General features: G+C 33.2%; 3 protein-coding genes across 3 annotated transcripts; 2 read left to right on the top strand and 1 right to left on the bottom strand.

Moving 5' to 3' along the window:
- Positions 863-2608, bottom strand: LOC109335942 (60S ribosomal protein L22-3-like). Its single transcript, XM_019572221.1, has 2 exons — positions 2309-2608; positions 863-1219 (listed from the first exon to the last, which is right to left on the bottom strand). The coding sequence occupies exons 1-2, from the start codon at positions 2527-2529 to the stop codon at positions 1075-1077; spliced, it is 366 nt and encodes a 121-aa protein (XP_019427766.1). The 5' UTR covers positions 2530-2608; the 3' UTR covers positions 863-1074.
- LOC109335941 (outer envelope pore protein 16-4, chloroplastic-like) lies at positions 4235-6538 on the top strand. Its single transcript, XM_019572220.1, has 6 exons — positions 4235-4372; positions 4440-4491; positions 4591-4622; positions 4716-4749; positions 4963-5030; positions 6140-6538. The coding sequence occupies exons 1-6, from the start codon at positions 4298-4300 to the stop codon at positions 6272-6274; spliced, it is 396 nt and encodes a 131-aa protein (XP_019427765.1). The 5' UTR covers positions 4235-4297; the 3' UTR covers positions 6275-6538.
- On the top strand, positions 7864-14657 carry LOC109336098 (diphosphomevalonate decarboxylase MVD2, peroxisomal-like). Its single transcript, XM_019572482.1, has 10 exons — positions 7864-8268; positions 9561-9759; positions 10722-10785; positions 10889-10952; positions 11038-11118; positions 12221-12307; positions 12500-12657; positions 12772-12820; positions 13943-14064; positions 14160-14657. Exons 1-10 carry the CDS (start codon positions 8053-8055, stop codon positions 14380-14382), a joined length of 1263 nt encoding a protein of 420 aa, XP_019428027.1. The 5' UTR covers positions 7864-8052; the 3' UTR covers positions 14383-14657.

Raw genomic sequence — 15002 nt, 5'->3', positions numbered from 1 at the left:
CAGGGTAAAAAACTATTTGTTGGCCTCAAAAAAAGTAAAAAAGGAACAAGTAATGCAACCCGAAGGAAAATTAATAACCACGGACGGGTAAAATTTTATTCGAACAAAAAAATTAGGCACAATAAGATTTTAAAAATCCACAAAAATTGAAAAGTACATCAGTCATCAAAAAAAGGAAGAAAATCCAAATAAAAAACAAGCATCAAGAAGATAGTACATCAAACACATTTAATATTACCAACAATATGTTAGTCTAATAGTGTAAAACCTAACTAAATCTCATGATAACAAAGTAGGTAATAGTTCAATTCCTAGTAGAGATAACCATGCACCATAACCATACACCTCAAAAGAGATAAGTTACTTATGCAAAATGGTGAGGGGATATGTTTGGAAGTACTAAAAAGAAAACACATGTAATATTTAAAAGAGAATGACAGCTGAAAAAGAAACCTTCCTATGAGATTTACGCAAATAAGTACTTCATGAGACATTAACTCCATTGATTAATAATAAGCAATTTATTTAAAATCTAAATCAGAGTTTAAAGGATTCTGAGGGTAGAAATAAGGCAGGTCAGGAAGCATGAGGAATATCTGCCATACCTATTCTTTCACCATGACGTGTACTCCTCACCCCACCCTCCTCCAAACTCACCTCAAAATTGTCTCTTACTATTGCACCTACCCCTTCTACCCCTAAGCACTATTGCAATCCCCTCCACCATGAAATATCTGCCTGTCCCCTCATCTAGTTGACAAATCTGCCTCAAGCACACAAACATAAATTGTATGCCCCAATGGATGAGGAAAGATGGGAACCATGTTCCCATCACAATAGTAAATGGTGACTAAATAAAAGATTGTCATACCAACATATAAGTTGCAGAAAGGGAATCTGAAGTTGGGACTACAGCTCCAATGATCATTAAAAACTTTCATAAGCTTATAAATTGGTTCCGAAACAAACACAGGAATATCAAAACCAGAAACAAGTTCATAAAAAACGCAGATAAAAGAGACTCCACAATAAATACGCCTAATGGATAATTCCTCATTACAGAGAGTTAGAAGTTTAGTCTTCCTCTTCAGCCTCATTCTCTGCGATGTTGAAGTATCTCAACTCATAGACATTCCTGTCCTTGTTGGAGGCAATCACACGAAGCCAATCCCTAACGTTGTGCTTCTTCAAGTACTTCTTTGTCAAGTATTTCAGATAGCTGAGGAAGGTAATGAATACAAGAAAAAAGTAAGCGAAAGGAAAATAAAATAGTTCTGCACACAGAAAATTAAGTAAACCCTTTCCACACTGGATGGAACCAGCTACATGGATCAAACACTACAAAAATGTCTTATCATAAAAAATAGTAAGTTGAATAGGAATAGATAAAGAAATAGTGAGTTTCATCATTTATTCGATTTGTTTCAAATGGCGAGGTCCTCACTATACCCTAGAGCCCCTTCATTTTTTAAATGTTATTGTTACCTTTTAAAGTTCACACTCATTGGTACCACCCAATATCTAATAATAGGAATTTCAAAGTGAAGTCTAACTATATATTCGCAATTCAATATACATAGATATATACCCTATATTTTTTCATGCAAACTGGAATACTCAAATGGTGGATTCATTTTTACATCTATCTTTTTTATGTCATTTTGACAACTTATATGGTTGTCCATTGATTTTTAGATGAGTTTTTGGGTCGGATGTAAAGATAAGAGACACAAAGAAAGTGATAGACTTAAATAGATTGAATTGTCGCAAGTCGGCACTGACAAATTTTAGTTGTTGATATAACACTGCTAAACAACTAAGTTCTGAAACAAATTTAATGTCGAATGAAAGCAATGGTTTCAACAAATTTGATGTCAATTGAGAATATTGGTCTCAACAAATTAGGTCAAGTAAAGACAGTGAACCTAAACACAATGGTGAATGGCTTAAAAATAGGCAGTGATTACCATTCAGTTCAGTTACTGCTTCTGAACCGCACTATGTTGTATTTCAACTCCGATTTGCAATAGCCAATAGGACATAGTTATTCATTGATGCAAGCCATCAATTTCATGTTAACATTTCATTTGATGTAACTATCATCCATATCCATACAATAAAAACACAAACATTGAATTAATTATGAGATCGATGACAAATTTTCATAACTCGGATGTAACTCAGAAATATATAACATGAATTACTATAAAACTCTCGAGATCCAAAAAATCATACACCGTGGAAACACAAAACTACATGAGCAGCAGAAAACAAAAACAGATAATAGTTTCAAAACTGAAAAGAGTACCGTTTGGAGAAATTGGAATCGGAGGTGACGGTGATCTTGGTCTTGTCACGAGTAACGGTGACGGAATCGCCGAGTGCGCCAGCTTTACCTCCAACTTTGATCCTCTCCTGAAGAAACTTCTCGAGAGAAGCGATATCCATAATCTTATCTTCCACAGGCTTGGCGCATTCAATAACGAAGGTCGCTCCCTTCTTCTTCCCCTTCACTGCAACACGAGACATTTTCGCCGAATCTCTTTCTCTTTCTACCACACACCACCGCGTTCTGAGATTCACAAACACAGAAGAGGTAGAAATATAAACTAGGGTTTTCTTATAGGGTTCTCAGTTCTTTGGGCCAGCCCATAGATTTTATGGTGGGCTTTCCGTTGTGTGGGTTATTTATAATACAACTAAATCACCTCTTATTTCTTTGCAATCGAATTCTTGGGGTGAATAGTTCAAATAATTTATCTTGGTTGTATCACGTGTAATATTTATGTTAAAAAATTTATTTCAATTAATATTCTATATAAATTCAATCTCAGAATTTATTTCTTTATTTTTGAAATTGTAATTAATAAGAAAATAATAATTTGATGCATTATGTTATATTATCAAAATTTGAGTTAAAGCCATATCATGATATTAAATTGCTAGACAAATGCAAATACAAAAAATTGTAATTTTTGGATTTTTTATGATATCGGAACATTAAATGGTTAACCTAAAATTAATTTAAATACAATTATCAAATTTATACAACATTATTATATTAAAAAATTAAGTTGTCTTATTTTAAATTAAAATGATATTTTAAAAAAATATTTGAGAAATTAATGATTAACACGTCAATTTCATGAAAAATATCATGATACTTTGATCATTATTCATACTAGTTACTACTATTTATTAGTTAGAAAACGTCAAAGACTATTAAATAATTCAAATCAAATAAAATATGTGATAATTATATGATGTATGTTGATACGTTTTATCCAGATTAAATAATATTTCAACTTAATGATAAAACTAATAATAATAAATTGATAATTCTCAATTACAAAACATTAAATAGTAAATAAGAAAACTTGTGCACTACATGAGCTTATAAAATATTCAAATGGTTTATTTGATAAAAAAAGTTACCAATGTTTAATAAAGTGGTCTATTTCAACAAACTAGAAGATTGTAAGTTGTCTATTTCAACTAGCTACAAGATTGTAAGATGTCCTATAGGGGGTGCATTCTCCTACCTTGAAGGGTGAATCCTAAGCTTTTGTTTGTGGGAAAAGCCAATCATAATATTTAGTTCCCTATTAGTGGTGATGGGTTGAAATCCTATTTTATTGTCTGGCTCCTTCATCCATTCAATATGTTTTGGAATGTGGGATAGAACACCCTCCTATCTTATACATGTTCCACTATGGTTGTCAATGTAAATTTATGAATAATGTGCATATAGTAATGGGAAAATGGGAAATACACACCGTCAACTTACATGATTCATATTTTTATGTACATAAATTATGCAATTTTAATCAATATTTTTTGTTAAGACTGCATGTATTCCAATTAACAATGAGAGTAATCCACATACTCAATGTGTAAAAAAAGTTAGAAGTGAAATAAATTATAATTACTATGCAACTTAAGTCACATTTGACACTCCATGGTCATAATCAATTATAATTTTTCTTTTGAATTACAATTTGACACTCCATGTTTTATAATTAATGAATTACTACAAGAATAATGTAAGAAGGAAAGCAGATATATTTATACAATAAATCTTCACAAAATAGAGTATTTATCAAACAACTTCTTTTTAATATTCTTCCCTAAAAGACAAAACATAACAAAAAAGAGGAAAAATGTTATGGAAACCAGATGACACAGCACCAAAATTCACCCTTATCTTCTTACTCTACGCATCATCATGTATATATATATATATATATATATATATATATATATGAAACGTATCCAGATTTGATGCAAAGTAGAAGAAATGAAGATGGAAGATGACCTTGACTCTGTTCCATGCTCTTCCCTCGCTGTTGAATCTTCAATCCGCGTCGCAACGGTAAAATTTTCCTTTCATTTTTTTATTTTCTGATTGTAAAATGAAAAAAAAATGTTCAATTTCTTAGGCTGGTGCTATCTGGGGCTGCTGTTTAGGTCCCTACCAGGCCAATCAACGAGGTATGTTAGTTTTTATGATAGATCGAATTTCGTAATGTGCAACTATAATTTGTGTTTTTTTATTATTTTATTTACTTCGTTAAATTGTTTTGGTTGTAGGTCTGAAAGGCATGGATAAAGCTCTTTTTGTGGTAATGGGTTATCTATCTTCTTAGTGTATTGAATTCAAAATTGGTGTTTGGGTCTTCTTTGAGCTGTTGATTTTAACTTGGGTATGATTACAGGCAAACGCAACTGGCAAATTTGGGTTAAAATGCGGTAAATAAACTTAGGGTCCCTTTGCGATTGGTTTTTAGAGGGTATGGAAAGAAACTTGAGAACTATGAAATAAACTTGTGAGATGATTTTGAAGCATTATTTTTTTTCATTCCCCTCGGAAACTCAACTCACTGATGAAGGTTATGTATGAGCTGTGTTGTGCCAATCATGTTTTGTAATATTAATGTTATTTGGATTTGGGTTTAATTTTAGGGTTTATAGCTGGAGTTTTCAGCGTTACCCGATGTGGCCTCCGGAGACACAGGGGACGGCAAGATTGGGTTAGTCTGCTTGATCCTTCCTTATCTTTCTTTTTTAATTATTCAAGAGAATAACATATTAGAACTTACGATGCATTCAATTGTGCTGTGCTAGGTCATAATTCTTTAAATAATTTTAAACCCGTATTCTTCTTTAAAGATAGTGAGCTTAGATCTCTACTTAAGTTAAGATTGCTGCTTATTGATCGTGAGGCCAAATATTGGAAACAACTTCTCCGATTGTGGAGAAGATTGCGTATATCTACCTTCCTCATACCTCACTAGGTGAGAGGCTCGTGTATTGAGTCACCCTTTTTATTGTTCTTTAAAGATAGTGTCAAAAATATAAATTTGATTCTAGTTATGCCAATGGAATGCTGTCTTTTTGGTACCTTTTACATTGACAAAATTCACCAGTCAAACAAAAGTTCTTTCCGTCATGTTAAAAGTTCAGATGTCCATATCAATATATTGGCGATAAAATACACCATTGCATGACAACTTGGTGAAATATATCATTTTTTTATGCCTATACCCATGGAACCATTGTCTTAAGAGGTTTTGGTTTAAGACGTGATGCCTCACTTGTGGCTCTCCAATCTTCTCATGCCTCGGTAACAATTGAACTCCCTGGTTGGAGACTCTACGGTCGTGGTCTAGCCCAACATATATTGTTTCAATGACCCATTCCACTAGATCGAATATAGATGCTTGTGATCATTTTCCGTTGGCAGTTACGTAGTTCTATGAGGATCATTTAGAATCTGGTTTTGTGGCTATGTTTTTTCACTAGACCTAGTGATGAATCCTTTTGGCTAAATTATTTTGCTTAATACAAGAGACTATCACATGTTAGTATGTTACTATATTAGTATGATTGTGCCGGAACCTTATCATCTACATATTGTATTTCGGGAACAACCTTGACATTGTTCCATGAACTGACATTTGATTTTGATAGTAAGAGTGTTTTGGACTAGGCTTCCGTAGTTTAGATGGTTGCATATGTAGGTGCTTAACAACCATGAGTAACACTACAACATGAACATAGCAATAGCATATGATGAATTGCTAAAAAATACTTCTAAATTTCTCATTTCTTTCATTTTTAAAAAAAATATTCCCCTCAGGTCAATGGTTTTATTGCGGGTGGAATAACAGGTGCAGCCGTCGCTGTTGCATCGCGTAACCGGTCACAGGTGATTGGGATGGCTACTATAGTTTCTGTTTTCTGTGGTGCTGTTGATTATGCAAGAACAGCTTGAAGTACATTTGTTTGAACTTCAAAGCAATAGAAAAAGGGTTGTTTGAGTCTCATAAATTTTCCAACATACATGGACAAGCAAATTTATCATTTGGCAGTTTTCTGCATCGACTGTTTAGTTATTTGCGCAGCAGATATATGTGTTGTGTGTAATTTTAGCTTTGATTCTTTTTGTAGTCGCTAGTAAGAAATTTCTTCTTGGTACCCAAAGTAATAGAAATTTACACAATTGAGATGAATTAATGAATTTGATATTTAGATTGAAGCTCTTGTGTATTTACATCAGGGTGTTAGCAAAATTGTTTCACAGCAAAAAATACAGAAAGATTTACTTCTGTCGTCTTTATTTTGCAAGAAGGATTAGTTGAATTCTAAGAAACCTTTTTTCACAATTATATGATTGAAAAAAGTCTTGTTGTGCCTAAGCTTTTTCTTTTCCTATACCTAAACTTCCCAAAAGTTTAATGATGTTTCTCCATCAAAGGAACAACTAATTTTTTTTCATAAGTGCATTTTTTGTTAACAAATATCATTCTCTGAAATGAAATTTTAACATCTAGTATAATGCTTGATGATTCAATATGGTTTTATACTACTAGATTGATGCCCTATTGATTAAGATAATTAATGATATATAATGAGCGTAAAATCTATGCACTGACATTATAAAGATTTATGCACAGTCAGTGCATCATTCACTATTTATTTATATTACTTTTATTTAAAAGTCAATAATAATAAAAAATCAACGATGGATGATGTACTACTAGTATAAAAAACCATTACATATATCTTCATCTCTTTGTAGAAACTATAATAAAGTACCAAGGTCCAATTTGATAACTTTATATATCTAGTAACGCGCTAATAAAATTAACAAGTGTTTTATAAAATAGAAAAGGGAACTGTGTTTTAAATCTTTTAAAAAGGGGAAATGTGTCATGTAATGCTATGTTTAAATTGTTTATTGGCTATAAATTGGGTAGACACAAAATTTAAGGCAGGGAAAAATAAATATATCCAACCACGTACTATCTTGTAAAAAAGGAAAATGTATCACGGATCACCAAGTTTAAATTTCTTATTGGCAATAAATTATGTGTAATCACAAATTTGAAAGATACATGTTAAAATATTAAATAAATCACGTGTAATCACTCAAATTGAACGAATTAAATATTAAATAGATCACCGAGACTAAAACCATAACAATAAAAACTAAAAACATATTTAAATTTCTTAGGTGAATGAGCAAATTCTATTTTACCTACTAATATTATAATAACTTATACCTCATTAAATTTGAAGTGTTTAATAAAAACAACTAATCAAGCCACTAATAGTTGTAACGTATAAACCATAATTTATAAGTAATTGGAGTTTGAAAGTCATACTCCATAATAAACAAGGGTGATCCTTTACTTTAGGTAAAGCAATCCCATCACCTAACTTAATCACATAAAAAACATTGTCAAACACATCAAACAAAAATTAATTAAAAAAACATTTTTTTATAGGTGTTTCATTGATAGGAGAAAAGAAAAAAAAAATAAAGAAAAAGAAAAGGAGAGAGGAAAGAGATGAAAAAATAGTTATAAAGTTGATGAAAAATTGGGAATGCAAAAAAAGACAAATTCAAGTGAAGAATGAAAAATTTGTTTCATCTAGTTTTCTATATAACAGCACTCGCTACGTAAACAACTACAACCTCATTTCCATTTCCCTGATTCAGTTGAATTCTTGTTTTGGTTTTCTGTTTGATTTGTGAGAGTGTTGAAAATGGCGAATGAGTCGCAGAATTGGGTGCTGATGGTGACAGCTCAAACACCAACGAACATTGCTGTGATCAAGTATTGGGGTAAGAGAGATGAAACCCTAATCTTACCCGTTAATGATAGTATCAGTGTTACTCTTGATCCCAATCATCTATGTACTACTACCACCGTTGCTGTGAGTCCCACCTTCCAACAAGATCGTATGTGGCTTAATGGCAAGGTAAATTTTATTCCTTTTTTAATCTCTCTTTCTTTGTTTTTCTGTTTATATTTAAATAAGAATGATAGATATTTTATTGATTTGAAAGTTTGAACGTGGAATAGATTTTACTATTTTAGGGAATTAGCACATTAACCTGCATTTGTTGGAAATTTGTTTTTTGTTAACTGAACACTATTCATGTTTCATACAGATCAAGAAGTGATGCAAAAGTTTACAATTCAGGGCCTGTCTGCTTATGTTTTTTTCTTCCTTTTTTTCCTCTGGAAACAACATCTTTGCTTGCGAGAGTTCTGTGTACATCTGCCCTTCCTAGACCCTACTAGGTGGGAGGCTCGTGCCTTAGGCCACCTTTTGTTTATGTTTTTTTCTATCCTTTAAAACACTTTTTGTATAAGAAATCACTTCTGATATTTATATGCTTGTTTTGGCTAGACATTATAAGAAATCACTTTTGATAAAACAGCTAAAATTCAGCTTTTAGGGGAACCTGAAATTTTTAGCTTCTTACAAAAAGTTAATGTGGAAACCACTTGTGTTATGCTTGTATTGGTTGGCCTTTTACTAAAAATATTTAGAAGATAAAACAGCTGAAATTCAGCTTTTAGGAGAACCGACAACCTGAAATTTTCAGCTTCTTGCAACAAGTTTATGCCAAAATCACTTGTGGACAATCACCTTGTTAAGCCTAAATAAACAGCCCCTTAAACAGAAATGATAATCCCGTATGCTTAAACACATGTCATCTCATGTATGCATGGTTTTACCTTCTGGTTATAATTGAGCCCACCCAGTTTTTTACATGTCGACACTCTGATTCGGTCACTTCGAAAGATGTAAGAAAATTGTTAATGGAAATGATGTGCTACTAGCATTATTCCAATTTAATTATATTTAGTTAGCCATAGGGAGATGTAATAGTACATGATAGTCTCGATATCAAGTGTGACTTGTCAAGTACTTATCTAATGTCAGTTTCATCATAAATGTTTATTTTTTTGCTAAATATAGTTAGTATCCATTGGAATGTTTGACAACTTACCCTGGGCACTTTAAAGAAAAAGATGGGTATATGAGTAGCACTCACATTTACATGGTATTATTTACATCTCTTGTCTGTATTGTGGTCAGTAACCGATATCATGTGTCTGCTGCTGGCTTGTTACTTTCACACTCATAAAGAAATTGTCTACGTCAGGGCTTCTGGGCCTTCCAAGCTGGTGGCATAGAGAATTTTGATTCTTTAACTTTCTATTTTTATTCATAGAATTTGGTTTTGCTGGTTAGTGTAGGAAATTTCTCTTTCCGGGGGCAGGTTCCAGAGCTGTTTAAGGGAGATCCGTAGCCATGCTTGTGATGTTGAGGATAAAAAGAAGGGCATTAAGATCACGAAGGAGGATTGGAGCAAATTGTATTTACACATTGCTTCATACAACAACTTCCCTACTGCCGCTGGTCTGGCTTCTTCGGCGGCTGGTTTTGCCTGTTTTGGTAATAATACACATGTAATCTTCTTCTTTTATTTCAACTTTCATTCAATAGTTGTTGCAACAGAGTGAGTTGCATTAATGATCATTTGCCAAGACCCATATACCCTTCTATGAATTCCCAAGCTCTAACAAAACGTTTTTATCCTTCAAATTTATATAAACGATCGGTTATCCTTAGTTAGAGATTTGTATGGATTGCAAGGGTTAATCCATCGAATCTGGTCGTGAATGGTTGAACTGCTGTAGCAGGTTTTGGATCTAAACCAAAGTGTATTGAATCAGGTGATTGGTTAACTGATTGGTCCAATCCGGTTTCCAAAATCTTGCTTTAAACGTATCAAAACCCTTTTGCAAGTTTGTTTATTTATTTACCAGGGTAAGGGCTGTTCTATGGGAAGGGAAATGAAACTTTTTTAGAATTGCACGAGACAAGAATGATGAAAAGAAAAAGAGAGTGAAGAGAACAGCATTCAACATGGTTATCTCATTATTTAACATGGAAGGACAGTGATAATTAAACTTTGGCCATAAAAACTAAATTGATAGTATTGATAAAATTCCAATAATTGAGGCACTAAGTAAATTATTAATAAGTGGCCTATGGAGATTATTTCAATAGACAATTTAGTTTATTAATTATTAACTCAATATTCCTCCCTGGATATTGTTTTCCTGCACAAACAACTTATTTAATTTAACATTGCATGTTTTATGTTCTAGGCTTGGGATTCATAGAGGACCAATCTTATTCTATATTCAAATTTCGGAACATTGCATCTAACTTTATACTCTTTATGGTGGTATGTACAGATGTTCAAATTTTAGTTTTGATCACTCTAATGCAATTTCCATGTATTCTAATCTGAATGAACAAGAGTCTCGGTGACCGTTAATCTTATGTTAGGTTTAAACTTAATGAAGTTACTGTATGTCGCAATGACTTCTATGTCTTCTATTTTGCAGTTTATGCCCTTGGGAAGCTAATGAATGTCAAAGAAGATGAAAGCCAGCTATCAGCTATTGCAAGGTCTTTCTTTTATATTTGAATTTAGATTTTCAAGGTGCTGCGGCTTGGTTCGAACACTTTGTATTTTGAATCAATATGTTGTGGAAATTGTGATTATATGCAGGCAAGGATCAGGTAGTGCTTGTCGCAGCTTATATGGGGGATTTGTGAAGTGGATCATGGGAAAAGTAAGTTTTTGTTCTATTTTAAATTATATACTCCATTATGTTATTTAGATTCCCTCTGCAATTTATGTTCTTTTGATATATGTAGGAGGAGAATGGAAGTGATAGCCTTGCAGTTCAACTTGCTGATGAAAAGCACTGGGATGATCTTGTTATTGTAATTGCTGTGGTATGCACCTATTTTGGCCTTCATTTAGTTGTATGGATGTATTTATGGTTGAGTTTTGACTTTTAATATATTTCAGTAAAAATGGGTTGTCTCTCAAACTAAAGCCATTGTGTGTGGTTATCAGTTTTTAATCTCTTTCTTTCCAGTTTTTTGTAGTCAGATTATTTTGTAATATAAGTCACTAATTGGCTGAGATAATGTCTGTTCAATATGAATGAACTATAAATTTGATTCTATCACTAAATGTTGTTTCTTATTCATTTAATATTATTGTTTATCTTATAGAAACTTTGATGTTTTAATTTCTCAGTTTACACCCCTGATAATATCAATTGGCCTCTGCTTTCTTCAGAGTATAGAATTCCATATCTACAAAATTCATTGCCTTCTTTTCCTGCTCATAGTTTTACAGACATCATTTTTCCATATCATATATGGTTAAAATTCTGCATCATTGGTATAGCAATGTAATTTAAGTGTTTGTATTCTATTTTATGGCTGGTTTATATTATTTCCTAATGTTATTAGAGCCTATTTGATGAAATGATTCAACACTGCATGATAATTCAAATTCTTCATTATTATTTGAATGCACCTGATATCATGTCAATTGCTTTCAAACTTTTGTTTGTAATATTTAAGTACCCTACATATATCTGTTAACTAATATTAAAATATACTATATTTACTTAGTGATGTTGCAACATAAGTTCAACAATTTGCTTCCTGATATGCTGAATTTTGAAGACATGGCTTAACTAGCACTGCCACCTTTCCAACTTTGCTCTGACTTCTACTCCTCAATATTATTTTACACATGGCATTACACCACCACCACCATTCTCACTCCTCTCTCGTCTCTTGTGCTTCAAATAGTAGAGGGTTCAATCTTTAAGTTGTAGAATGCGCTTATGGTTAAGTGATAGTTGTGCATGATTTTAATATTTCCCATATCTTGGATTTTTAATTTTTTGTCCAGGCCTTGTTATTCATCTTCTCTATGAGATGTTTCCTTAATCTTAGCACTATGTATCTACCCTAATGTATTATCTCATATGCCACACTTTTTTCTCAATATTCACATGTTATTATTTACTTCTAGGTTAGTTCACGGCAGAAGGAAACTAGTAGCACCTCAGGAATGCGTGAGACTGTCGAAACAAGTTTGCTTTTACAACATAGAGCAAAGGTATGAAAATTATTTTACACAGTTTCTCTATTGATTTCAAAGTTTGAATGCTGGAACTAGTTATACATTATGATTATGGACACAACTTTTGTAGGCTGTTCTTTGACCATTGTTATAGAAACCACTCTCTCATAGTAATTTATTTTGGATTAATTTTTTATCATTGTCATTCTCTAATTTCAATCACAATAGGAGGTAGTGCCAAAGCGGATACTGCAAATGGAAGAAGCCATTAGAAATCGCAATTTTGCATCATTTTCTCAACTGACCTGTGCTGACAGCAACCAGTTTCACGCCGTCTGCCTGGATACATCTCCCCCTATATTTTACATGAACGATACGTCTCATAGGTATATTCTTATAGTTGTGCCAGTTGAATTGTTACTATTATGTCTATGTGATCAGGCCACAGGTGTAGCAGAGTTCTTTTCTAATTTATTATCGATGATGCTACTACATTTCAGGATAATCAGCATTGTTGAAAAATGGAACCATTCAGAAGAAGCTCCCCAGGTTTGAATTACTTTCTTTGTCATATCATATAATGTCTCAAAAGGGCTAAATTCTGCAAAGTTTCTCAGTTACCAATCACATAAATTTCTAAAATTAAAAGAAACTAATTGGAGTTTTATAATAACCAATTCTTCCCTTAATAAGCTTCTTACTATTTTCATGTGCAAACATTGTGGACAATTTTTTTTGCTTTCTTCCATTGGATTGTGTATGAGAGTGAATGTCGAGTGGCAAAATGTCAAAAAGATAATAAACTGAATGTGGTAGAGATGAGAATGTTGGATGAGTAGACACATTAGGCAAGATAAGATTAGGAATGAATGCATTACAAAAAATTGAGGTAACACCTATTATGTAAAGGATGGTAGAATCTCGCCTTAGATAGTATGGACATGTGCGGAGGAGACCTATAGAAGTCCCATAAAGAAGAGTATATTAGATGAGGGTAGTCTAATTACTAGAGGTAGAGGAAGACTTACAAAAAATATATGTGAAACTATTAAGAAGGGTTTAGACTTTATAGATCAATGGTTTGCTAATAGATATCATTTATGACAGATCATTATGATGTCGTTTGATCCTTATAGTCAACCCCACTTAGTGGAAATAGGTTTGATTGTTGTTTCATTGGCTCATGTCGTACGTACTTTAGAAAGAATTTATCCAGAAGTTTCATTTGGGCGGTTCAAGATAGAGCATGATTTATGATAGAACAATATGACGTCGTCCAAATCCATGTAGCCGACTCCACCTAATGGGATAAAGACTTGGTTGTTGTTGTTTTCATTTGGGGTTACAGACCAGCTTACTATTTCATTAGCATACTAGTAATATCCAAGATTGTCTACTAAAAGCATGCTTCTTCTTTTTTAAAGTAAAATAAAATTCCTATTAGAGATAAGGTGGCCTTTAAGATGGGCGTTCACTCCTACCACAAAGACCAAAGAACATCATGAAATGTACACGGATGCAAGCCTACATGCATTTACCTAAGCCGTGGAAATGTCATGAGAATCAGCTCGAATATGAAGGGACATCACACACCCTATATTCACCGTTGTCTTAAAAGTGTAAAAGCCATAGGAATCTATTTAAATGTTAAGGACTAGTTTTGACTTGCAGGTAGCTTATACATTTGATGCGGGGCCGAATGCTGTCCTGATTGCGCGTAATAGGAAAATTGCTGCCCTTTTGATTCAGAGGCTGCTTTACTACTTCCCTCCAAGCTCAGATGATCTCAACAGGTACTTTAAATTTTTGCAAGTTGCATACATACTATTCTAACATTTTCATTAATCTCGTGAATTTCCGAGTTACCTGCAATACTCTCCCCCTTCAGTTACATTATTGGTGACAAGTCCATTGCAAAAGATGCTGGGATCAATGGAATACCAGATGTAGAAGCTTTGCCGCCACCCCCAGAAATTAAAGATAACATTCCATCACAAAAATACAAGGGGGATGTCAATTACTTCATATGTACTAGGCCTGGAAGGGGACCCGTTTTGCTTTCTGATGAAAGTCAGGCTCTTCTCAACAGCGAAGATGGACTCCCCAAATGAATTAACGGGACGGCGTCACATGGTTTGATCTTATTCTTTACCAGGCTTAATTTTCAGGCCTTGTTAGCCTCATAATTTGATTAGATGACCCGTTCAAGGCAACCTGTTGCTGTGGTACCCTTGGCATGATTATTGCTCTTTGACTTCTGTCCAAGTTTTCTGTTTGTGTTGTTTATTTATGTATTTGTTTCTCTTGTTCTCAAATCTACTTAGGCTATTTTCTCTGAGAAGGACAAACGTCCTTCCATTTCTATATTGTGCAAAGCATCTTCAATCCACTTGACATTGCTTTAGCTTTTTCTGTGAACAACTTTCCTAGTGCTGAATTTTAGGAGTTCTATTTTCTTCTTTCATATCTTGGCTAACAAGGATGTCCCTCAACTGTCACATTTTTAGTGCAAACCTACACACATGTAACTCAGCAGCTAAAGAATGGGTTGCTTAGCAACATCATAAGTTGATACCAAATTACCAATGTCCTAATGGCTTGTTTGCTAGTTTATTTTTAGAGGGGAATAAAAGGAAAGTAAAGACATGGTCATCTTACAAGTGTATTTAATAGTTTTGAAGCCTTTTTCTTTCCTTCATTGCCCTTCACTAACTCGTAAACATACCCTAAT

Source organism: Lupinus angustifolius, chromosome LG20 (assembly GCF_001865875.1).
Source record: "Lupinus angustifolius cultivar Tanjil chromosome LG20, LupAngTanjil_v1.0, whole genome shotgun sequence".
Classification (NCBI taxonomy): domain Eukaryota; kingdom Viridiplantae; phylum Streptophyta; class Magnoliopsida; order Fabales; family Fabaceae; genus Lupinus; species Lupinus angustifolius.
The sequence above is the reverse complement of the archived record's forward strand: the minus strand, read 5'-3'. Positions and strand labels throughout refer to the sequence as shown.

What these genes read in the sequence shown, in the direction of transcription:
- LOC109335942 (XM_019572221.1), bottom strand. Translation starts at nt 2,529, where the DNA reads ATGTCTCGTGTTGCAGTGAAGGGGAAGAAGAAGGGAGCGACCTTCGTT. An exon ending in GATTCCAATTTCTCCAAACG is followed by an intron (nt 1,220 to 2,308) that starts GTACTCTTTTCA and finishes TACCTTCCTCAG; the next exon opens with CTATCTGAAATACTTGACAA.
- LOC109335941 (XM_019572220.1), top strand. Translation starts at nt 4,298, where the DNA reads ATGAAGATGGAAGATGACCTTGACTCTGTTCCATGCTCTTCCCTCGCT. An exon ending in TGGATAAAGCTCTTTTTGTG is followed by an intron (nt 4,623 to 4,715) that starts GTAATGGGTTAT and finishes GTATGATTACAG; the next exon opens with GCAAACGCAACTGGCAAATT. An exon ending in ACAGGGGACGGCAAGATTGG is followed by an intron (nt 5,031 to 6,139) that starts GTTAGTCTGCTT and finishes TATTCCCCTCAG; the next exon opens with GTCAATGGTTTTATTGCGGG.
- LOC109336098 (XM_019572482.1), top strand. Translation starts at nt 8,053, where the DNA reads ATGGCGAATGAGTCGCAGAATTGGGTGCTGATGGTGACAGCTCAAACA. An exon ending in GTATGTGGCTTAATGGCAAG is followed by an intron (nt 8,269 to 9,560) that starts GTAAATTTTATT and finishes TGGTTAGTGTAG; the next exon opens with GAAATTTCTCTTTCCGGGGG. An exon ending in TTGTTATTGTAATTGCTGTG is followed by an intron (nt 11,119 to 12,220) that starts GTATGCACCTAT and finishes ATTTACTTCTAG; the next exon opens with GTTAGTTCACGGCAGAAGGA.